At 45.1% G+C, this 25,935-nt stretch overlaps 1 protein-coding gene across 1 annotated transcript in view; it reads left to right on the top strand.

Moving 5' to 3' along the window:
• The window catches only part of igsf9a (immunoglobulin superfamily, member 9a), a 52,150-nt gene that overhangs the window by 9,161 nt on the left and 17,054 nt on the right, over nt 1-25,935 (top strand). Inside the window, exons 5-11 of the mRNA XM_086187520.1 lie at nt 212-306; nt 470-670; nt 12,392-12,538; nt 14,259-14,407; nt 15,477-15,588; nt 17,153-17,294; nt 24,671-24,816. Of these exons, the coding sequence (XP_086043646.1) occupies nt 246-306; nt 470-670; nt 12,392-12,538; nt 14,259-14,407; nt 15,477-15,588; nt 17,153-17,294; nt 24,671-24,816 (958 nt within the window). The 5' untranslated portion in view covers nt 212-245. The remainder of the gene's footprint in view (nt 1-211; nt 307-469; nt 671-12,391; nt 12,539-14,258; nt 14,408-15,476; nt 15,589-17,152; nt 17,295-24,670; nt 24,817-25,935) is intronic.

The following is a 25,935-nucleotide window of genomic DNA, read 5'->3' as shown; positions in this document are numbered from 1 at the left end:
CCCATTTGTGTAATGATGTGGGATGAATTCCAGTTATTGGAAAGCTGTATAAAAATCCAAGCGCTCCTCTCCCCCCATCTGTAAAATTATGACAGGAGCAGCAGCTCTGCTGTAGTCTTTTTAGCTTAGAAATCTGTCACAGATGGCTTTCTTCCTGCGTGCAGCCAAGTAACTCATGTGATTGTGACAATTGTGTGTCTTTTGCCAACAGATTGAACATGCTGCAGGTTGCATGAGTGACAGATATGGAGTCAAAAAGATCGAAATTGCAGACTTTCTCAGCCGTGGCATTTTGGGGCCTATTTTGTAAGTATGCCTATCTTCAGAAGATAGTTTTCATTCCACACTTCCTTCAGCTCAACTTTGACAAGATATTTCACACCTTTTGTCCCCAGTTTCCACTTGATTATATCTAATGGTAAGAAAGTTTTAAAAGTTATTCGTCATTTTGCTTCCGCCAACCCTGCAGTGACCATAGAAGCTGCAAGGCCAGAGGCGCGTGGAAAGGTGGGAGGTGGGGTGGAGTTGGAGTGCGTCTTTCCCCCGTCAGACCCAGCTGCTGCACCCTCTGTGTCCCTGCGTGTGGTGGAATGGGTGCGCCAGGGACTTGACATTCCTGTCCTGATCAAATTTGGATCATATGCTCCTCGTGTCCATCCACTATATGAGGGTGAGCATGCACTGAAATCCTCATTAATACGATGACGAGATGCACTTCAGCTGAATTGCTGCCGGCGTCCCTTCTGTCTTTGCTGTGTCTTTTGTTTTTATTGTCTGATGGAAGATGTCGTTCTACCATATTCTCTCTGCTGTAGGGAAGGGTAACGCTGCTCATCTTTGATCTGGGTCCAATAAGTTTGAGGATCCACCAGTTTTAACTGTTTTGTTTTGTTTTTTCTCCTTTGGTGGTCATGAGACGTGGAAAAGGTGAAGAGACATTTCAATGCAGGAGTGATGAATAGCGGTAATTCAAGGGTAGTTTAACAATCCCATACAATTGGCTCGCTGCAATATTCGAGTGTTTACTTTGCAAAAGTAAAATGTCAGACTCCATCTATATTTGGGTCACAGTTCTTTAATAATAATTGTAGTTTTTGTTTGTAAGAACAAAGAAACGCAGAAAATGTTCCTATATATTGGCTGAAATACTTGACGGGAAAAAAAAACCTCCCCTATATCATGAGGTCCATGGCCACATAACTCCAGATGTATGAGTGTGTTCTAGCTCACTTCAACTGTCACTATCAGGTTCATCATGTCTGCCCACAGTGCAGCCGGGGAGGTTCTCTGTCCCGCCCTTGTGCGGCTCTGCTCTCCACCAGCCCATTGGAGGAGCAGGTTCCTGAGTGACGACGCCATGAGCATTCAGCTTTGTAAAAGCTTCGCCGGCTATAAGAACTATTCCTATTATGCAGGCCGAGCTCACGCCGCCTTGACAGTTGATGTAGGCTGCAGCTGGTGTTTTGTCTGTCCGAGGTGTGACATGTCCGCCTGCTTGTAGCTGCAGCAGCGAAGTGCTTCAGCGCTTTCTGTACCGTGCGCAGCTCTTGCAGGTGGGTGATAAGACTTCACACTTAAAGTGTATCACACATGAAGTCCTGGTGAGTGAGCTACTCGAGCTGCACATCAGCGTGTTTGTGTGGGGAATGAGTACATGCATCGCAACACTGGAGGCAAATGCAAAGTGACTAAGAGGAAAACGCTGTTTAGAAGGGTAGCAGGCCATGAAAAGAGCCACTGTGTCAGCTGGAATGATGCACTGATGTAGCCCCAGCCGTCACCACTGACACCGGCTGTGGTTTGGAGGGGATTTCAAGCAAGGTGGCCTGCAAGGAGCTGGTTGAGCTGCCACTGCTGGGGACATCTACACTGGCAGGGCAGGAGGAGGAGGTGCCACTGCAGCAGGTGTTTTGGTTCGTTTTTTTTTTTTTTTGTTGCAGCAGCTTGCACCACTTCCTGATCCCAGTATGACTGCACATACGCAGTTGTGGGATGCGGCTTTGTTCCATACTGCTGCTGTGGCCGCTGGGAAGTCGAGGTCCTCCACAGTGGAGGGAACGGGACCATCCATCATCTCCTGCACAATTTGATGGGGAAGCCGGGACGTGGACCCAGATATTACGCTGCCTCATTATCTGTCACACAGCTAACCTGGACAGAGCCATGGTGTCTGCGGCCATCTCCATGGGAACAGCGGCAAGCTTAGTAGCCATGTTGGAGACAGCTGAGGTGGAAAAGCTCAGTCGCAGTCGTCACTCATCACTGAGGTGGAGCGATCGGAATCATTGGACAAGCACTTGTCGTCATGTCGTCTTCCTCTGGGAAGTTCGGACACTTGAATGTGAAGCCATCCCCTTCATCTCTGACTGGGGCTCTGCCCCCTCGGCCCCACGACTGTCGCAGTCTCCTTCAGGGCTGGAGCTTGAGGAGACATCTGCTCATAGCTGCACCCACAGGTGGTCACAGAAGTGGCAGACGGGCCAAAGGCGAGTCACCCATGGCTCTAACAGGGCAAAGCTTCTATGAAATAGCAGGGTATTTGGAGAAGTCTCAGGGTTTCTACCTGGAGGTTCTCGTTTCAACTATCCAGGAAAATGAACAAAAATGTTTCACAGTTACTACAATGCAGGTGATATTCACATTTTGAGGCATCCAACACATGTATTACTGTCACTGAATATCCCACAAAACTAGCATGATGCCCAAATGTCATCGTGTGCGCAGTTTAAACAGGAGTTCTAATCCGATTGTGGCTAATTTAATCAAATCGGACGGCAACTGTTGGCAATCACGATAAAAGAATCAGAAATCAAATTGAATAATCCCAGTGAGGAATGTTTTGACACGGTTCCGTCTCCGATTCTTCCCAGGGAAGAATGTAAAGCGTAAAAATATCTGCCTCACCACCACCACCACCACCACCACCACCACACCTTAACGCCTTTCAAAGGGAGCTACTGAAGGATTTCAATGTCTTGCATTGCGTCATTTTCTATTGTGCAATTTCTACCCACAGCTCTGAAAACAGTGTTTGGGGAAAAAAGATCCTGAATGGACCAAGACTACTTTTGTGTGGCTCCTGTTATCCTTTAAAGTCACAAACAATGGAACTAATGTGGACAAAGGGAAAGCAAGTCTGTGTGGCTCAGATCTTCCTTTTGTCTGAGTCGTCTTCTGTTTCCTTGAGCTGCCTGCAGTGAAATTCGACCCATCAACCTTTCCAAAGGATATTTGAATTTCAGCTGGAGCCTCATGTAAGGTTTTCATGAAGGTGCAGGGGAAAAAAACGGATGAAAACTGGTGATACTACTTCAAAGAGTAAAGTAAGTTGATTTTTTTTTTTTTTTTTGACTGGATGGATGGAGGTTGGTGGGGGTGCAGTAGCAGCCGCCATGACGTGATCTTGCCATTAACCAAAGTGAACATTTGCAGGTCACCAATCAACATTTTGCAAAATGATTACTGCTGAAACTATTCAACATTTAACCCCTTCAACCCTGCCCTGCGCTCGTAAGTCTGCCATCACAAGCTCCCCCTCCCGTACAGCCATTGTTCAAACCCATAGGAGTCCCGGACAAAGACTTCCAATATGGCAGGATGAGTTGCAGAGTCCATTCTCCAGCTGTTGTGTGGGATTTGATCAGATGACATGATCTTTGTCAGCAGCTGGCCTTTGATCAGTTTTTATTGAATTGGAGGTATTGGTTTTAAAGCTGAGGTTGGAATTTCATTCTCGAGAATGAAATCTAGATGTTTATATAAAAAAAGAGAGCGCTATGAGTTAGTTGAACTCCTGTAGGCGTGCTTGGTTGGACACGTCAGACGATGGATTAACACGTTTTTGTTTTTTTTTTCCAATAGGCATTGCTAGCGCTCTAAAAAGTGTTAAATGAACATCCGTGTTGGACCAGAGACGGCAAAAAAGAAATCCAACGGGGGCAGTTGGTGGTTGCATCATGCTAATGAAAGCCGAATAATCAAAAGTTCAGTCTCTAGTTGCAAGCCCAACTGCTGACTTCCACCGATTCCGTTCATTCCACGCTCTGGATCTGGTGTTCCCCCCAGAACTGACAGCAGCCATTTAAGTCGATCCGTGTGATTCCAGCAGGGGCACTGCAACGTGTTACAGAACTTCCTCACTCCACGCCACCCAAAATATGTGACTGCTTTATTTATTTATTTATTTATTTATTTATTTTTACTCGGAAGGCGCTTCACGTTACACAAAGCTGCACAGAACAGATCACACCAGGACCGGAGGTCACACACAGAATAACATTCAAATGTCCAGTCACTTGTTAAATAAAGTGCCAATGAGACTTTATATTCCTTTCATCCATCCATCCATGTTCTACCTCTTATCCTGTTAAGGGTATCGGGGGCTGGAGCCTATCCTAGCAGCCTTCAGGTGAGAGGCGGGGTTCACCCTGGACGGGTCACCAGTCCATCACAGGACCAACACATAGAGACAGACAACCATTCACACTCACAGTCACACCTACGGTCAACTTAGAGCAGGGGTGTCAAACTGGTCCAGTAAGGGCCGGTGTGGCTGCAGGTTTTCATTCCAACTGAACAAAAGCAACACCTGATCCAACAAATGAGCTGTGTGGACACAGCTTAGTTGATTTAAGTAGAATCATGTGTTGCTTTTGCTCGGGTGGAATGAAAACCTGCAGCCACACCGGCCCTTACTTGATGTCTTTGGACTGTGGGAGGAAGCTGGAGTACCAGAGAGAACCCACACAGGAACAGGGAGAACATGGAGACTCCACACTGAAAGATCCCTGATGGAGCCGGGGCTTGAACCGACAGTGCTGACCACTGCACTGCCGTGCCACCACGTGGTTTAATTTTGTATTACTAAATCAGTATAACATCATGATGGTTGGTGTCACCACCTTAGAGGATGTTTTATGATTTGAAAAGAAAACTGGTCAAGTCGACATGAAGTCAAAGGTTTGCTTGTTGTTCTCGTGTGATTGAATGCGATAATCCTGCAAATCCAGCTGCCTGCGATGTTGCACTGCTGAGGTGGTGACACCGTATTGAGGACCGGACAAAGGCTTGTCATCAGGCGTGCAGTGGAAGCCCGGTGGAAGAATGGCACTGACACAAGGTGCTGTGATAATGTTGGAAGGGAAAAGGTGCCAATATGCTCTGTTTGCTTTACTCTCAGCGTGAAGGCGGTGTCATTACTCTGTCTGACTCTGGCCATTGGTTCCTCTGAAAAGGGGTCACAAGTGTACTGATATCTTCATAGGAAAAAGTCCCTTTTTGCAAGACTTTTTTTTTCAGACTTGGGTTCCCTCGTCTTGTGCCCTAGTATTTCCAGCAGCGTAATATGGAGTAAAACTAACTCCATAAAATGTAAGTAATTGTTAGGTGGAGTTTGAGGAGTGGGCGGGGTCTCAGTTTATGGAAATGGAGCTTCAACAACCTAGAAAATATTTGTAATCTCACATTTTTGACAATAACAGAAATGCAGAATATTTCCAGTCGAAGCCAGGCTGGCCTCAGAGGCTGGTGGGTCGTGCTGACATGCAGTCGAGGGCTGTAATCAGCACATCTGAATGTTTGTTTGTGGAAAGATCAGAAGCTGCTCTCGGCCGAGGTCTTTCTCATTTGTGTGGGATGCCACTCCCTTGCCCTTCCTGACCAGGAAATATGATACAGACATTTACATGGCAATAAAGTACTCTGCTGATGGCTTATCGGGAGCAGCAGCAGGTCAGACTTTAATTCCAACTCAGGCTCATAAAAGGCTGCAGCCTTCTGCTGCTGACTCTGACAAGACTCGTCACGTCGGACGTCGGTTTCAGGAGGGAACATATTTACTCTAGAAAGAACTTTGCCTCTCTTTTGTTGTGTGAGTTATGCAGGGGAGCACACAGACGCTGCACCCTCCAAAGCTTCCCGTATGCTAATCACATACTTCTCCAGTGACAAACAGAAACTGAGGATACAAAAGTTTTCAAATAGGTGCTTTGTCCAAAGTGGTGCTGAGCTGGGGGTTTCTCACAGGTACTCGCCTGGTGTGGGAGTAACAGGTGCAGCATGGGAAAGTAGCGCTTCAGAGACGGAACAAGTGGTGTCTATTTCACCTCCTCAGGCTGTAAATGTTCTCGGGTGTCTCAGCGGTTTACCTTCAGGATGCAGAAGTCAACTGTTGTGATTCCTCTGGAAGCTCAGGCTCAATATTTTTCTCCCCGCTATTTCACCATCTGCTCCTCCTTAAATTGATACAAAATGTAACTTCTCTGTTAAGCGCACACCTCCTCCATCGATTATCCCTGTGTTTGGCTTCACAACGTGTAAGAGTAGATTTTGTAGATTGCCGCCCTGAGAGAATGTTAAAAGCCAAAAGGGTTTAAATGTATTTGTTGTAATGGAGCAGTAAAGATCAAAGGATTAGTGTCTGCTGTGTGAACAGGACAGAGAGTCCCTCGGCACCCATACAGCTGCTGACTCTATAAAAAGTAAATACAGCTGTATAAATGCACTTGTAACAAGCTTTGCCCGTGTAAATCCCATCAGCAACAGCAGACTGTGTGCAGGCGTAACACATAACACACATCTAACATGGCTAATATGCTTCCTTTCCCACATGGGCAAACATGAACGTTTGCACTGGGATTTTGTGTGTGTTTGTGTGTGTGTGTGTCTCTCATTGGAAGAGAGCTCTGAATTAAAATTTCAAACAGTGGAGCTTCATAGGGTGATAAACAGCAAGGGGCGAAAGCTTATCTGCCTCTTTCTCTGCTGTAACCTGAATGCCTGCGTGCCGTGGAAAGGCTTGCCAAGGGCTGATGACATCTGAGTGAGTGCGACAACGTGGGCTTCCTGCCCGTGGATATGGGATTCTTAGTGACATAAACATCAGTGTCGTATGAAATGGTTTTGGATTTAAATACCCTTTTCATATAGAGCTCTGTCAAACCAAACAATATACTGCCTGCGATTTCCCTGAAAGTCTCTTTCATGTAAAAAGTTCATTTCTGAAACGTTATATATCCATTGTTGGGGAAAGAAAATCAATACCTCTGGTGCAGCCGTCACTTGGAATAAATCTGGAAGAAGAGAGTTAAAAAAAAAGACAATCTGTAGCTTTCAAAGTGTTCTTTTTGTCAGTGAACTTTTTATGACTTCAATTATTTCATAAGAATTGTTGAAATGGCTCATTTTCAACTCCCAACATTTTCATACATAAAGTCCCATGATCTGTATCAGGAATCTCCTACTGGTCCTCGTAGAAGAGTAATTTAGCATTCATAATCATAAAAATAAAGGAAACAAATCATCAGAAAAACTTGACACTACCAAACCCCCCCCCCCCCCCCCCAAGCTGTAGTATTTAGTTTCAGAAAGAGCTTTTTTTCAGTGCGGATCGTGTCGGGTTGTTTCACCACAGCTCTGAATGGTTTTGTTTCTGACATCTGAGAATTTACTGGGACTGGAAACCCTCAGTTGGAAACAGTCCCTCCCTCCCTCCATCCATTTTCTATCCCACTTATCCGTTAACGGTCACAGGGGGGTGGAGCCTATCCCAGCTGACATTGGGTGAGAGGCGGGGTTCTCCCTCGACGGGTCACCAGTCCATCACTGGGCTACCAGGAGCAATTCAGGGTTCAGTATCTTGCTCAAGGACACTTGGACATGGTCACCGGGGGAAGTGAGGATCGAACCAGCGACCCTTTGGTTGCTAGACGGACACTCCACCTCTGAGCCGCCCCTCAGTTGGAAACAGTTTGGCAAATAAATGCTTTGGGCATTCACAAGAGTGGTGTGTGTGAGAGTGTGTGTGTGTGTGTGTGTGTGTGTCCCAGTGAGTGAGTGAGTGGCAGACATTGTTTTGGACCAGTCAGCTAACGGAATGGAGTCAGTCAGTGAGCGTGGGGGGGGGGGGGGGGATGTGGGGAACAGCAGGAAGAGGAGGGGAGGAAGGGTGAGTTCAGGTTCCTCTTGTCAGTATTGTTTGATGGGGTGGGGCTCGTTAATTCAATCCCTTGTTGTAGTTTTGTCAAGGTCCAACCCTCATGTGAGGCGGGGCCGTGTTGCTCAGTGAGTGGTCGGGTGTGGGTGTGTGTGTGTGTGTTGGGGGGGTCCTATCATCTGAATTCCTGGATCTGCAGTTCACTATAACCGTCCCGTAGTTGTTTCTTATTAACCGGACTACTTGACTTAAATGAACCCACATAACCACACGCTCGCTGCTGTGGAAGGCCGTGACACACAGGTGTTTAGTTGACATCCAACCGCCAGCTGAGAACTGCAGGGACCTCCAGCCCGTGACTGAGTGAATTATGATTCTTGATCGTACTTCATACGCCTTCCCTGTTAGCCCTCTGTTCACTCGAACAGGGATGAAATGGTAAACTTGCTGCTCTTCAGGACGAACGCTGTCAGACCAAAGGGATCCAGTATGAGAGTAAAAGGACTCACTTCACAGGGTTGTGACAGTGACAAATGTGCTCTACTTGGTGTTTATTCTGCAGTGTAAATCTTGGCAAGAGTCCTTTTGTGCTGCAGTGCATTGTGTGCGAGCATCACAGTTGTAAAAACATGGCCTAGCCACTGTATGAAATTGGCTTCAATGCCTGCCTCGCTTCCTGTATCCAGAACTTGAACAACCGTGTTCTCAGAGGGCAGGTAGACCTCTGCCATGCTGCCAGCAATCAGCCTCCTAGTTTGCTTGAATCTGGCTTCGCTGCATCAACTGCAGGCAGCTATCTGGACCTAGAATTCATCTGCTGGGTAGGAGGAGACTTTTGCCTCACCGTTGTGCTGGTTACCGCTGTGCATCACATACACCAGTGCCTCTGGAAGGAGCAGCAGCCAACAGTTAGCTCACACACTCAATGGTGCAACTTGACCCCTGAGCAGCAGCAGTTTCTAATGCGACCATTCAATCCATTTGTCCAGTCTTAGTAAACTTTTCTGTCGAAGTGCCTTTTCCTCCTAATAATCCTCTTTTCTTTAATTTAGAGCATAATGTTTGAATACATCTGGTAAACACAGCTTAGCTGATGGCTGAAGGACAGCAAGAACAACAACAACAAAAAATCCATGCGTTTTTCATTTATTCGCTCTCCTCTGAACGCGTAGCGGTGAAGCAATTCTTCCAGGGATGCACGGGAGAACCGTACAGAATTTTCAATTAACACAGATAAACAACTCAGCTAAACATTGTTGGAACATTTTATTTTAAAAATCTCCCAGCATTAATATGCTGCTTTAACAGCCCCAGCTACTCTGGGGAGTCTTTCCCCCATATTTGAGAGCCTTGCTGCAGGGCTTCCATTCAGCCACAAGAGCATTCGCGAGGTCGGCCCCTGATGTTGGCTCAGAAGACTTTGATCAGTCTGTGCTCCAGCTCATCCCAGAGGCGTTGCATGGAGTTGAGGTCAAGGTCTGCAGGTCAGGCCAAGCTCTTTTTTTTTTTTTTTTTTTTTTTTTTGTCCACAGGTTCATAGCATGATGAAACAGGAGTGGCGCTTCCTCCGAATTCTGCCCAAAAAGCGTGTTATGAAGACATTGTGCAGGAAGATGACTCTCATTGGGAGAGCAGCTCTGAACCAGAAGTTCAAAAATGTACAGCATTGTCAATTATAAATGCGAGCCTTATATAAATTATAAATAAATAAATGATCGTCCTTCTGGGGTTTTTTTTTTCTTTCTTTACCGTCTTTTTGTCAAATGTTTTCACTCTAGACGATGCCCTTAATTAAAATCTCAAATGTTAATAGGAAATATAGGGGGCTTCTTTGATAAGTAATTTGATAATTCACAATCCATAAACAACGGGTGATAAAGTCTCATAATCTCACTTAATGCCTTTTGCGGTCATGATAGAAAATTGATGATATGAAAATATTTACATAAAACGCCATCTTTTTTGCCACGTCAGCACACGGTCTTGAGAGCTGAGCAGAGCCAAACATTTCATCACGCATCGCTTCATGTGGACATTACCAAATAGGTACCGACCAGTGTGACGCTAATCTAAACCCTGCTGGAAATCCAGACAAACTGCGGGATGGATGCATGGGAACAGTAGTGACACTGATGCGTGAACCATTCTGATCAGGGGAGGATTTATGAGACGTCAGATGCAGACATGCATTTTTGTTCTGAGTGTCAGGAGGGGGCTTCCATTTGAAAAAGAAAATGTTTTGTCCCTTTCAGCGACGCAAATCTGAATTTGGAAGATTTAACCATAGTCTGCTGGTTTGTTTTGCAAAGTGGGGAGTGAACCTTGTGTTGCATGCATGCACACATTCAGGCCGAAACATACTGAAAATTATACACTGAACACAATCTTCACAGTGTAACTCCAAGTCAATCACACTTCCTGGATAGCAACCTGTCCTGGTACGAAGCGAAACTATCGCAAATCAGCTGCTGCTGTGCAAATGGGACAGAGAACAGGAAGGGAGGAGAGGCAAGTAGCAGGACGGCCCCGGTAAAGGGATGGTTTTGCCGACGGTGGCCACAGACCATTTCCCTCTCCTCATCCTTTCTGCCTGACTCTTAGCTAGTTTTGCATATTTCCTGTGCCCTCACCCCCAGTGGTAGCATGGGGTGGTATTTGCAGCCCTCAGAAGTTGCTCAGGTAGTGTAAAGAACATAGAGGGGATACCGGAGCCAGGCCAGTACCCCAGGAGAGCTGGAGGGGGCTGTAGGAGGGCAACAACCCAGCAGCAGGACCACTATCTGCTCCTTTGTTCTCCAGCAGGCCACTCGGGAATGTTTCTGCCCAAATTATTGGAAACAGACCTCATACCTGGCAGCCACAAGCAAAGCCGGTGTTCACAGTCCGGCTCCGTGAAGTCCAATTGGCATTTGCCAGAGAAAACAGGACGTTTGGTCACCCCAGGTCAGGGGACCACACAGACCTCCACGTGCTCGCCAGAAGTACCCAGACTGCTGCTAGGTACCAGGCCATATGCTGGTGCACTGGGCCCTGGGTTCCTTCTGGTGCCTGACAATGCCTGGCTTCATGTGACTGACTGATGCCTTGATCCAGGTCTGGGAGGAGATGGATGGTCTTCTGGGGCATCATCTGGGGAGTGTATACGGTCTGGTGGAGGTCACACGCTACTGACACACGTCATGAATTTTTCTTGAGGAGGTCACAGAGGCCGGATCAGCCTGGGATCTCATTTTTCCACTTTGATATTGAGTATGATTCTGAATTCAGTCATTAATGGGTTAATGGTTTTGGTTTCCATTGATCATTTGTATGTTAGTCTGTTCTCAACTAATAAAACTATGTAAAATATGAAGATTTTCAAAGATTTCATTCATCAAGTTCTGGGATGTGTGACTTAAGTGCTCCCTTAGCAGTGGTATAACAGTTGAAAGTGTGTGTGTGTGTGTTTTCTCCCTTAATATAATCTGCCGTTTATCCAGCTTCATACTAAATTTACTTCAAATCTCCTGCATTTTTCAAATGGTGGCAGTTGTGTCGTTGGGTCAGGCTCTCCCTTCCTCCCCCACCCTTCCCTTTTCCTTTTATCTAACAACTGGGAGTCACGTTCCAGCAGCACCCTGCCTCAGCACAACCTTTCCTCTAAGGTGCTGTTGTGACCTACATCTCACACCGAGCTAGCAAACATGAGAGAGGAGGGAAAAAAAAAAAATCTGCCACGGGTCAAAGGGGAGGATTTTGAAACCTACCAATCCTGTGTGTTGATGTGTGTTTTGCTCGACTTTAACCCCCCCCCCCTCCCCCCTTGTTCCCTGTGGATTTTAGTCCCCTTTGCCAGCTTGGAAAAGTAAATAGGGTGTGTTATCTCTGCCAGCATACATAACCCAACTTCCTGCTTCTTTCTGACTGTCCCTTCCTGCCAGTCGCCAGAAATCAGAAATCTAATGATCACCATTCCATCACGGACCCCCGTCACTGGGTGGGTTGCTTTGGATGGGGCGAGAAGACTTGTGTGATCTTACGTAATGCCTTCAGTGACTCCTCAGTCTCTTGTCAGCCGTGCAGCTCCATGTTGTTATAGGTCACTGAGCAATTGCCCAAGACAGTGTGAAAAGTAGGTGGACACAGAAAGTCTGTATGCTGCAGACTGGAAGAGATATCAGGTTGATGTTGTGAGCCGTGCGAGGACTCGAGGGAGCGTCACCTGGCAACCAGGAGATCCCATTTCTACATTTGTGTGCACATACATAGAGCGTGGCAGTGGTGGGGGTGGGGGTCGTGTGGCAGTTCCAGGCAAGGTTTGAGGACAATGTTCTTTTTCAGCACAATGTGTCCCTCTCACAGTTTGACACGGGTCAGACCTCAAGAGATGACAAGTGGCATCAGCCTTACTCATCGTGTGGCCTCGCTAATGCACATCCTTTTGCTTTCACCTTTCTTATTTGCACTCTGGTTCTTTAGGGCGCGTTTCCCTGGTGCGAATCACCACGCTGAGGCTGGAGGGCCTGCAGCTGGATGACCAGGGTTTGTACGAGTGCCGAATCCTCTTACTCGATAAACCCACAGATGAGCCTCGGAACGGCACCTGGACGCTGCTGTCTGTTACAGGTGAGATTTATGTACTGTTGTGAAAGGGTGATCAAATGCTTTGGGATTAAGGGGGATCATTTAGTTCTAGCCGCTTGATTATCTGCAGCGCATCAGGATGAGGTTTATTTGTGTCTGTTTTGTGCAGTGTGTTTCATTTAAACCTTTTCAAACAACTCTTTTTTTTTTTTTTCTTAAGAAAAAAGAACTCTTAGTTGAGCGAGATATTGAACACCCAATTGCGCCTGATTGGCTGGCTGGCGCCTTGCAAGGCCGTGTGTGTGTGTGTGTGTGTGTGTGTGTGTGTGTGTGTGTGTGTGTGTGTGTGTGTGTGTGTGTGAGAATGAGGCGACCTCGTAAAGTGCTTTGAATACCATTTAAGTTGAAAAAGCGCCGCATAAATAGTCCATTTACCAAAACTTTTGAAACAAATCTGCCAATTCAAGTAACTTTTGACTTTTTTCACGCAAGTTTAGGAAAGCATACCTTAATTTATATTGATGTGTTTAAATAATAGATCTAAATATGACACATGCGTCAGTATTATTTTTTTCCTTTGAAGTAAAAGTTCTTTATTTGGGAAAAGTTTTGCAGTGATTCTACCCAGCATGCAGTGCAGATCAAAGCCAGGTGAGACAGTTCCACAGAGCCGGTGTGTGTGAGCGTCGGGAGAATTATAATAGCTTATGACTGTGTAGTTGACACCTTGGATGTGACGTCAGCGACGTGCCCTGCAGGTATGCTCCTCACATCCTATTGTTCGCTCTCTGCCACATTAAATGAGACTGTCAGTAGCCTCCACGGGCCGGAGAGCTGAAAGAACTCATTGGTTTGGTGAACGCACACTCGTAATATGAGACAGGAGAGGGCGAGTATTTTACACGCGGTCTGAAATACGGACAAGAATTCCGCAAGCTCAGACAAAACAGCTTATCTGGGATTCAGATATGGAAAACGCCGCTCTTGTGAAGCCTTTTTCAAGTTGCAAGGGATTGTCGTTAAAAAGTTAAGAGTTGAATGTTGCTTGTTCACTGTATGTTGGGTGCGTTTTGAAGGTATTAAATGGAAAGGCTGCCTGTGTCCTCTTTGATGAGCTCCGAGACTGAAAGTGGCAGCAAAATGTTCAGGGTAGGAGATCCAAAAGCTTTCAGAAGTGACATTTTCCACTTTGCTGTGTAAAAAAAATAAACTAAAATAAAATAAAATGCATGTGGCCTACAGTTGTTTAATAAACCGGGCCAAACTGCTGTCGTGCTAGAAAAGGGAAAAAACGAGGAAAGAGAGGAACAAAGGACGCGTCGTAGGCAATTTTCTTCCTGTTGCTGCTGCTGCTTAGGACACATGGGCAGATTGTCTTCCTTATTTGGATCGTTGCATGGACAAGTACATATGCGTCTCGTCCTCCTGCCAGCCAAGGAGAGGAATCCATTGTGTTTCCATTCATTGCGCTACAATAAAAGCAGCCTATGTTTTGAATACTTTTGATGTGAAGCAGCAAGAGTATGAAATGTTTTTGCATGAGCTGTAACTCAGTGGAGCTCTGAGGAAAACAGCCGCAGTTTTGGCTAAACTTCAACAAAGATACATTTCAGTACTGCTGTTTCTCTGATTTAGTAAAACTTTTATCTCGAAAACATCACCTCATACATGTTTTTGCATGCATGTTTGCCAAATATACCAGTTATTTGTGTGCATATAGCCATTCATAAACTGAAAGGATTTTATCTGTTTTGTTCTATAGCCCCGCCCACCTTTACCAAAACCCCGCCTCCAGTGGTGGAGGCTCTGGTCGGAGGTCACATCTCTCTGGCCTGTGCTGCTAATGGCAGTCCTGTTCCGAGCATCACCTGGATGAAAGATGGCAGTGTGATTCAAATCATTCACCATCAGGTATGTGTGGAATTTATGTATTAACCCCCCCCCCCCCCCCCTTATCTCCCCATCAAGAATAGAGGATGAGTTTAGAGAGAGTTTATGCAGAGAGGAGCTCCTAATAACTTCATTTATTCTCTCATCACTATCAGATTCTGACTTTTACAGCAGCAATTCAGATGGTGGTGATCAGCACAAGAACTTATCATGATAAAAATGTGCCAAAAGGTAAAACTGTCAGATGAGCTCGAGGAGGTCGACTCGGTTGTAGCTCACCATGCTGGACCGATGTCCTACAGGTCCTACTCTTAGCTCATGAGCTGATAGCGACGATCCAACGAGACCATCTCAAAAACCTAGGGACCGAGGACGCGTTTCAGATTAAACCGGCATTCTCATTCCCTCACGAATGTAATCCTCATCCGGACCTCCGCCCATTACCTTTGTAAATATGCTAAAGCACTGTGTTCTGACTGTGTCTGACATTAATCAGGCATCCCAGATGCCATTTTACTCCTCATACTGAATGAATGCTGAATATCAAGTGGACTAGAGTTTTTTTTTTAAATGTGAAAACCTGATATTTTGTCACAGACAGCTATTATTTTGTGTTACTTCCTATTGCAAATACATATTTCACCACTACCTACACTGTGGTTATTTCTCTATTATCTATCTTGCAGAATTTTTGTCATCATTTTTAAAGTTTTTTTGCACTTCCACTCACATGGCTCTCCGAGGGTTTATTCCTCTGCAAAGGTGAACTCAGCCAGTGTACAAAAACTGCAATGTTTGCCACGTTAAACAGGTCCCCGAATGTAATGGCTTCCTCTCGGCCCGGGACTTCTCCCCCCACCAGGTTTTCAGCCTCATCGTTTTTGTAATCCTGCTAACAGGTGGACAGACAAACGCCAGACAAAACCTCAGAAGACAAAAACGACCTAACAGCCACTTGTGTGCATGTGTGCGTTTGCTGTCGGTCTGTGTATCCGTTGTACGTACGTGTGTATCTGTCAGAGGAGTGTGTGTTTACATGAGCTGTTTACATCCATCCAGCTTTATTCATCTGTCACATCATGTTTACCAGGAAGGAGTCTTATCTCTGGGAGCCGTGAGCATGCAGTCTGCAGGACAGTATACCTGCTGCGCCTCTAACTCAGAGGGAAACGTGACTCTCGTGACAAACGTGAAGATCAAAGGTCAGTTATTGCCTGACGGCCTCGCTGTCCCTCTGTCTCTCTGTCTGAGTGTGCTCGCCTGCCAGTTCCTTCAGTCTGTCTGATGTGTGTGTGCCTGAGTGGCTGGAAGCCACAGCAATTTGCATTTTGGTTGCTCCCTCTTGCATCATATGACAGCGTGGTTAAAGAATTTTAAGCCGAACTTGATTCGTATTCTGTCCCCATGCAGATAATATTGATATCATGATATGGGACAAGCTGTCAGTTCAGATTTTAGGGGCATGATTTTATCCTTATAAAGCTCAAATGTGGGTTTTGATCAGTCTAAAGTCAGCATGACAGAGAAGTGATGGGTGTCTGAAGGAGAGGAGCACTTATCTAGCCAACAAGCGCTCATTAAATAAGCTTTGTGTCTCTTTTTATCCCGCTGAATGATAAAGTAAATATTTCTTGAGCTATGAGGTCAAACTTTATATTGATCCTTGTCCTGGCCGATTAGTTTCCAGATCTCCAACTTAATTGTCCAGCAAAGGTAAAATGTAGGATATGTAAATACCGCATGCAGGCGTGTGTGTCATTGGATTACACCAACACACCACTGCATAATACGTTGTGGGATTTTATTTCTGACTTCTTCCTCTACTCCTACTCCTACTCCTACTGCTGCTTGTCTCTGGAGAACCAGGCTTAGTTGAGTCTGGAGTGAGATATTTTGGTTTTTACACCTTGAGGTTTCACTTGATTTTTAGAATCTCGCAGTGGTCACATTTGGAATCTCGGCGCATGAGTTATAATCACCTGCCCAGCATAACTGCACTAATACCGCTCAGTCAAAGTCATCGCGGCTTTGGCTGTGTTTTTCAGGCGCGTTGCCACATGGATGGATAATGATTGCCTAAAAGCTGATCTGAATGAAGTCCGTCTAAAAGCTTTAAGCAACCTCTAAACTGTCACTCATGCATACATCCGTCAAGCATTTAGGGTTATAAACCTGCTCAGTAATGGCGGCTGAGCAGATCATGTGCTTATTTAAAAATGAGACGTACGGGGAGCGAAGCCTGGAACTGGCTCACGTGTTGGAGGGTCGGCGGAGATAAATGTGACATTGGAGCGCCACTCTGCTGTGGCTGCGTGTGATTAGTTTCCAAGGAAATTACTCCAGCACATTTGGCAGATCATATCTCGTGATATTGTTTTTTAATTCTAATTGCTTTTTGATTGTTTACAGAGTGGCTGTGTCGTTTTGTTTTGTTTTTTTCTGCTCATTTTAGAGGTTGCTGAAGCGAAACATAAAATGACCTTAGTTTCCTCTCAGTAGCCACAGAGACAGATTGTTGAATGCAATGCATTATTTGGTTATTATACTGCAAAAGATGGAGTTAGATTAGACTGTGGTGCTTGAGGGCAAGGCCAGTCGAACAAAGAAAACAAGTCCAGCCAGTCTGTAACATAGCCTATGTTATCAGGTTGTTTTTGTTATCAAAGTGCTGGAAATAAACAGGAGAATATAATATCACCTGGCAGCGATGATCCCTCAATGACCACTAAAAAATGCATTAAAATATCCTCTGTTGCCTCTCCCCAGGTCCACCTGTCATCGTTGTCCCACCAAAAAACACGGCTGTCAACATGTCCCAGGATGCTCTTCTCCATTGCCAGGCGGTGGCCGACCCCCCCAACATGACCTACGTCTGGCAGAAAGGCGGAGAGAACGTCCATCACATCGAGTGAGTGCTGTCATTTCTCTTTGTTCCTGGGTAGAGCGTTCATGTCGTGCATGAGCGCAGGCGGGGGGGAACTTCTGTGGCTGTAAAGGGAAATAACCACGTTTTCAGCCTGCGTCCTATTTGCCTTTTCATATTTTGTCCAAATAATCTGGTACTGAGCGAGGACGCTATGGTAGAAGATGAGACGGTCACGCCAAGGACAAAAAATATCATGTCTTCTTCTAAATTCCCAAAATTCTGGGACACACATGGGCAAAACATGCTCACAGGGGGCCTCCATCCAAGGGCCTCCAACCGGGGGCCTCCAACCGAGGGCCTCCAACTGAGTGTCTCCAACCGAGGGCGCTCTCTGCAGTTAGATTGGACAAAAGTCCTCACATCGATTCTTGCTGGTGTTGCTAGTTGTCATGATTACAGAAGCAGAGTTGGCATGAAAGCCTCAAAAAATAGAAAGGTTGACTCTGAATGATGTGTTTTTACATTTTCTCACCAGTGTCATTTGAAAGGGGGCATGTCTTCAGTGACAGGGGAGTTTGGTGGCGGTCAAGGAATACAATGCCAGACCTTCTTCTTCAAGCGTGCCAACACGAATTTCTCCCTGTACGAAAAATAAGAAAAAGTCTTGACATTCTCTTCTAACTTCTCTTGCAGGCAGAATATTCTAACAAAGCAGTCCAGCCTCAGAATAGGCAGCAAAACTCACTTCATGCTGTCACACAGTCTCAGCACACACACAGTGACCTTGAAGCACGGGTGCATGATACTGCATGATTATGCAGTATGTGGCCCTTTGCCTGATGTGTCCAAGTCCCAACATGTGACACACCTTTGTTTTAGGCGGCGGTCGTTGCGTCAAATTTAAATACAACTTTATTCTTTTTAATGAGTTTCCTGAAAGAAAGAAAAGACTGACTGCACTGAAATTGACTTCTATACAGACTTAAAATCTCTTTCTGTATGTCAGCTGATGATAACATATCCACCCTTGTTAATAGAAATTACAATTCAGCCCTCCTAGATGTTAGATCTGGTCCAGTTGACTGACATTCCCAGCTGACTGGACAAATCTTGAAGGGACATTTCTTAAAAGCCGGACCACTCATCAACCCGCGTGCCGCTCAGCTGAATGTGATGATGACGAATGTTACATTTTGTTTGTAAAAAGACCCGCAGTCCTGAATTGGGGAAAAAAGTTGGGTAAACAACACGAGAAGACGCAGTGTCCCTGCTGAACTCTGTCTGTTATATCATCATCACTCGATAAACACATTTCAAGCCCTGACTGTGAGGAATGAGAACATCAGCCAGGGTTGTTTCCGTGAGAGACTCCTCACGCTGAATGCCGTAGCCTGAGCATGTTAGTCGATCTGTGTTGTTGTTCTTTTCCCCAACACTAAGCTTGTTAACTAACTTGCACTAAAAGCTCCAGCTGCCTGCGTTCCTTTCATACTGAATGTATTTGTTAGTCCAGCCTTCATGCACACGCACTTTTTCATGATATTATTCATGACTTGCTCAGTTCGGCATCTCATTTATTTCGGGCTTGCGCCACTTCCCTGCCGCACACAGGGGTTTGTGGTTACTTAAGTTTAAACACAAAGAAGTCAAGTTGCAGGTCCAACACACCGTCGACGTTGTGGGGGGACACAGTTGTTCAAGTCCCAGTTACACCTTCATCCCATGTCAGGTTGTTGTCCCAACTGTACCATGCCTACCTGGCAGTCACTGTATCGACAGATCAAAAACGGTTGTTTTCCCAACAGTGCATTTTAATATCCAGAAGCCGTTGTCAGCGCAAACAATACATAAAGTGTTCTAAATTAACCTGCCATTCTGTGGGAAGGGAGAGTAAACAATTCAGCTTGTGAGAAATCATCACGTCAGGTTCCAGATCCTGTGTCCGAACCAGCAGCGGTTCTGACCGCTATCCTGAGGGGACACGAGTGTGCAGGCAGCTCCTGAAGAGGTTGGTGAAGCTGCTGTAACATCAGTGATGTCAGAATTGGGAAGTATTTCTCCTTTGAATCAGGAGCGCTGAAGGCTTCTCCCAGAAGGAACGCGCTTTATTATCTAACTGGTTGAAGACCATTGGAGATAGAAGAGAGAAAGAGGAAAAGTGACATTAAGTGAGGAATAAGAGATGCAACTACAGCATCGACACAGAATAGAAACAGGCCATAAATGGTTACTATATCCTTGCTTAAGACGTGTTCCTCTGGCCGGTGATGATCTAAGATTCAACTGGAGACTGAAAGGGTTCTTCTGCAGACCAGGAAGAAAAGATGTGCAGTAATGAAGGCTGCTGGTGATGAAAGAATGCTTTATTTCTTCAGTATCGGGCTGGGGGGTGGGGGGGGGGGCATTACATCGGTGATATTACTCGGATGATAAAAGATGGATCTTTTTTTATCCTCCAATATGAATTTTCTAATGAACGGACTTTCTAATGAGCTTCAAAAACACACCAAGGTTACAGCTCAGGGCTTGACACTTTTTCCCACGTATTTAATTAAGAACAAAGCTTCTCTGTCAGGATTTTTTTTCTCCAACGCCTTGCACCTGAACAAGGTTCCATAAAGCTGTCCTGAGACTGTGACCTCATGTCTAATAGTCACCTAAATACGTTCCTCCATATCTTTTAGCTCTACCGGTCTTTATGGTAGCTACATTTCCATCACTGCTTGCTAGCATCCATCATAAATCCGCTTTCCTTGTGACATTGTGGTAACTGGCGGGTGTCCATGTCGGGTGCAGCGCAGGTAGCAGAGACGGCGACAGGTTAACTTGTCATCACGACCGTGTGATGACAGCCTTCTCTGCTTCCTTTATAGCCCCTGGAGGAGAGCCAGAATGTGGTCTGACTTCTGAAAACTGGAGCCAATCAATATGCAGGACGTCATCTAAATATGTGGGACGGGATAAAAGGGATAAAAATGCTGAGCGGCCCAGTTTAAAGTGGGACAGCAGGTCAATCTAAACACTGTATATGATGTGATAAGAAGCAGGTTCCTCCTAAATATGAATGAAGTTAAACTGGAATGCCAGTCACTTCTTTGGATAATTCATTACATTGAACCAGTTTTTTAGTCCCCCCTAAATGGTGCAGAACACTTTCAGTTAGGAAAACGCCTGCGTACATGGCTGTAATACACCCCCGCACAGGTGTAACCTTCATGGTGACCTTGTAATCCACCCAGATGAGCATTTCTAATGTTGAACTAACCAATTTTTGTCATGATGCAAGGCAACTTAGCAGCACTTTAGTTGGATTGAACTGCATGTTTTTGATTTAAAAAAAAAAAAAAAAATCGTCACGTTTGTTGCTGCACTTTATATCCAGTAGTGCAGCACTCTCATCTCTCTCAGCACTTCTGTCACCAGAGGTCGCTGTTGCTCATCAAAAGTACATCATGCTGCTTTAAATTTAAAGCATCTTACAGCACCACATCACATCAAGCAGGTCTGCTGACTATGGATGGACACAAAAGACAATCACCAAACTTCCTCAATGTATGTTTAGCCATTTTAATATCTAAACCGTGAATTTAGTTTTGCAGACTTGCAGTTCTCCTCCTTCCTCCCCTCATCGCTGCCTGTTGTAAGAAGTATTTCTCCTTCACACATTTGCATGCATCCTCATGCACAGCCATCATCCAAAAAAAGATAGTGACCCATCTGTAAAGATTTAGCTCCGTGGTATTACTGTCGACCTGTCGGGAAATTGTGGTGAGGAAGAAGATCCGCCCAGAGCTGAGAGTAACTTATATTCATCACAGCATCAAACCAAAGCACATACGTCCACCGAGGTGAACCTGTTTAGTGCTCGGCCCCTTATTAGGACCGTATGCTCCAGCCGTGATGGGGGGAGAGAGAGACTGGAAATGATTTTGCTTGAAGGAGCAGACTAATGCTGCACTGCGGGGCAAGTATCATTTCCTCTTCCTCCAGGTGGCATGAGAGAAAGTCAGCTTGTAGATGTCTTCAGGCTCAGACTGTAATCAAACCGTGAAGTCTGGGAAGTCGGACCACATGGAGTCCAGCTACCACGGTGCCTTGTTCTATGGCAAAATATTAAAATTGGCGGCGAAACAAACCCTCTTCACACTCACCCATCGACAAGTTGTAAAGGTGCCTCCGATCAAATTTGAGGAGGATCTGCTCGCGCTCTGGGAAGAATACATCAAAGTGTAAAAAAAAAAAAGCCATCCTGTTGCCATCAGGTAGTGCTGATAAATCCCCCTAAAATTAAATCTGCTCCCCTGTTGCTCATTCCACATCCACCAGCCTCATAGTTGTTACATAATCCTGTTGACAAACTCCTTGGCGGAGGTTATAAATCCTGTTCTAGTTCTCGGTGTGCTGTACGTGTGCGACAATCACGAGTATTGTTTTTGATATACGGATGTAGAGCGTCTTCTGATGACAGGTCTCCAGCAACAAGAACAAAAAAAACAAAACAAAAAAGAACCCATAAAGAGACGACAATAAAAACTGCTTCAGTCATGTCACTTTAAAAGGTAACGTGAAATTGGCTGGAAACTGTGCAGCGCTGAATGAGCTCTCCTGTAGGAGGTTGGACAATAGCACTTTTCTGTGCCAGGCAGAAGATCCGACTGAGTGGGGAATGGTTTGTGATTGCCAGCACACCATCCACCAGACAATTGAACACGTTAAAAAAAAAAGAAGAAAAATGGTGGTAGGGACTGGTTTATTCAAGCAGGTGGAGTGCCTCATTTACATGACTACTCCTCAGCGTGTCTCCATCCCACATATGATCAGCCATTACGGTTACACTCAGGTTACTGCTCAGTCAGATTCTGATGAGGGGAAAGATGGAGCTGCTATGTACGTAATGCTGCTAACAGCTGCGGAGAGCACACAAGGATTATTCCTTTTATCTGTTACTAATTTGGGGAAGTAAGCCGCCTTTGTTAAAAGTAGTGAGCTGTTGTGTAAGAATGTCAAAATAGCCTTTCAGCTTTAAGCTAAACTTTCCTGCACTTTCTAAAGATTAATAATGGTTACAGTTAACGTGGAGCCGTTGAGTTCATGAAAGGTACTCATGTGTGAGGGTTATTTATGACACCTAAAGCTGCATTCTTTTCTTGGTAAAGTTTTAGCTGTGATTAATTATATCCCCTATCCCCTTATATCCCAATGATTAACAGTATTTGAACTATCTGATAAATATTCAGTTACATCTGAGTGCTTTGTAGTTTGTATTGGACAGACAAAAGACATTCCTTTTAGTATTTTATTCTTTCATTGACTTTTTATTACAGTAAACATTTCTGGAACAGATTTATGTTGAAGTTAACAAAACCCATGATACTCAAAGTAAATGTTTATTGTAATGATAATGAATGAAGGTAACTGTTTACATCTGTAATGAGTGTTATCGGCATTATTTCTTGTGCTTCTCACGCACCTCCCCGGAAAGAAAACAACCTTTTGACATGTATTTGCTTTTATATCTGCTCCCAATGTGTGACATGAACTTCGGCCTATGTCATCAACTTTTATTGAATGTGTATCGTGCCATCATTTTAAATTGTCCTTTATTTCAGAGTTTGTCTTAATGCTGCAAGATGAGTTTGAGAAAGTAACTATGACAGCGTGAGTAGTATACAGGAGCAGGAAGAGGAGGATGGTCAGTCAGGGAGGTCAGGTGAAGCTGAAACGTTTGATTGTTCTGCCCCCCCCATTCCCTGGTATATACCTGCAGAGAAGGACTCAGTAGCCCCTCCCCTGGTATATACCTGCAGAGACACTCAGTAGCCCCTCCCCTGGTATATACCTGCAGAGACACTCAGTTGCCCCTCCCCTGGTATATACCTGCAGAGACAGACTCAGTAGCCCCTCCCCTGGTATATACTTGCAGGGACACTCAGTAGCCCCTCCCCTGGTATATACCTGCAGAGACAGACTCAGTAGCCCCTCCCCTGGTATATACTTGCAGAGACACTCAGTAGCCCCTCCCCTGGTATATACCTGCAGAGAAGGACTCAGTAGCCCCTCCCCTGGTATATACCTGCAGAGACACTCAGTAGCCCCTCCCCTGGTATATACCTGCAGAGACACTCAGTAGCCCCTCCCCTAGTATATACTTGCAGAGACACTCAGTAGCCCCTCCCCTAGTATATACCTGCAGAGACACTCAGTAGCCCCTCCCCTAGTATATACCTGCAGAGACAGACTCAGGTCAAAGTTCAACGGTAAAAACAACTTTTAGCCAAAAGTATCAGAGCCACTCATCCAAACAACTTCAAACTTGCCACTGCACTTTCTTGAGACCCCAACATTACACCTGCCAAGTTTGAGGTTGACCAGACACCCCCCCACACACACACACTTAAATTCACTTTCTATTTATAGACATCATACTCTGCTGATACTGTAATGTTGTTGTCTCCTACTCGTAGTATTGGTTGAGATTGTAGAGAGAATACATGAATACATTTTCTCACACCAGTATCTTTTATTTTGATACAGCGTGATGTATTTGTGCTCATCTCTGTACACACATCACGTTTGTGTACAGCTGATGAATTCAAGTCCAATATCCCCTCCCTTTTTATCACTGCTTTGGAAACTATCAGACTCGATAGCTGCTAAATGTTCCACTTTTCTTCAACTGTGTTTGTCTGTGTTTCTGTGCTGGAGTGGCAGTGTACAGAGAGTTTATCAGAGTTCCCTGTCTGAAAACAGCTGCCGCCACCACAGAAACGAGGTTGATGTGAGCACTGAGACTGAATCATACATTCATTGTGCTGTAAAATGAGGCTAAAAATTTCCTTGCAGCTGCAGAGTTGGTGATAATTCTTTGTGGCTTCATCACTAGGAGTGATTCCCTCATATTAGTCATTTGATTTATCTCAATAATGAAAACTAGTGGGAAGTGGAGCTTAGGTAACAGTGATATTCAGTCACACGGCCTGGTAGGAAAATAACAAGAGTTTGGGGGGATGTTCAGGTCAGATTGGGTTCATTTGTGATTGGATCTGTTTGATAATATGGCCAAACGTGTGATTGCGAGTCGTCGCAGGCGCACACATTGTCTTGGTGCATATGTAACATGTTTACAGTGCAGCCTGCTAGAAAACACAGGTTTCTGTGTAAATATAAGACTGCATAAAATGAGTGGGCACTCCTCCTCTCGCTCTCACAGAAATGAAATTTCCTTAACCTCCATCTGCACAGTGGTGAATAACTCAATAGGAAAAAAAACAAAAAACAAAACCTCCCACACTGTTGGCTGTGAGAGACTGTTTGACTCTGCGAGAGTGGAGCAGCTGAATCGTGTCTCACTGCCATTGTGAAGCAGCTGGTTTATTCTTTACATATTGAACAATTCCCTCGTGTCTTTCCTGTTCAAGGTCCCTGAAGTCACGAGTGAAGATCATGGTGGATGGAACTCTTCTCATTACCAGGCTCATCCCAGAGGATTCTGGGAAGTACACCTGCATTCCCAGCAACGGCCTGCTCACCCCGCCGACCGCCTCTGCAGATCTCGCTGTGATGCGTACGTTTGTGGGATTGCATGATAGTAGAGTATATAGTGTAGTATTATCGGATATTTCTTTTCTTTTTAAAATCGAAATATGAATCATATTTTTATTGGAACTAAATCATAATTTTAATGATGTTATAATCGCACACCTAGAAATGGTCATCTGCTACTGAATGACGTTTCAGTTGTAGGTTTTTACAAACGCTACCTTATTTACTTATTTTTTTTGTCTTGCATAGCCAGAAATCCTCCAATGCAGAGCTCAACTCGTTAAAATCTGGCTATGTGTGTGGAAAAGAGAAATTTCTTGAGGCCAACCATAATTGTGGGTGGGGTTCAACCAGGATGCAATAGATACGTCGTGCGTGGTTTTATGAAACTTTTACCATAACTGCTGGGTAAACAAGCAAGAATATTCCTCCTCGACAAAAGGTCTAGATGTGCTTATTGTACATCTTTAACCATTTACCATGAAGATCCAGATCCTCATCAAAACTTGATGTGTGTAGCGATCTGGTCGCTACTTGCTAGCGCTGAGGTTGCTGTTGTATCAAGGGGAAACAGCAGCTCACACAAGCAGAAGGGGCGGAGTGGAGACGGTCACCGATTAGCTGTCTTGAACCTGCAGCTTTGTTCCGGTAAACACGCCCACTGTCTTCACTCTGCAGTTGCAGCTCAATAATGAGAGTTCCAGCTGCTGCAAATTTGCTAAATAAACTGTCAAACTGAACAACAACAAAAAATAATGGTGCCAAGACTCCTTCTCGCATTGGCTGGTTTTGCTTTTGTCTTGAGACTGCTGGAGATGATTGGACGACGTCCTTGGATGATGCACTCTGCCTCTTACGCTCCACCTGTACTGTTTTCATGCATAGACGCTTGAATGTGATTAGTCAAAATCTGCCCTGCAGTTAGATTCTGCACAGAGATGAATCTGTTCACAAGCATTAAAAATGCATTTCATACCGAAGCAGTAAACATGATTGAAGTTTTCAGGTGTTTTCTCACTTGCACTCTGTTCGTCCAGTTAGTTCACTCTGTTTAATTTTCCCCTCACTGGGATTTGTTTGGCCCACTGACTGCAAGGTAATCAAGCTGGGCTGCAGACCAGAGCTACTGCGCACTGGCTCT

This window comes from Aulostomus chinensis, chromosome 19 (assembly GCF_037954235.1).
Source record: "Aulostomus chinensis isolate RoL2024-O1b breed Wild chromosome 19, RoL_Achi_v1.0, whole genome shotgun sequence".
Lineage (NCBI taxonomy): Eukaryota > Metazoa > Chordata > Actinopteri > Syngnathiformes > Aulostomidae > Aulostomus > Aulostomus chinensis.
This window is presented reverse-complemented; position numbering and strand designations above follow the sequence as displayed.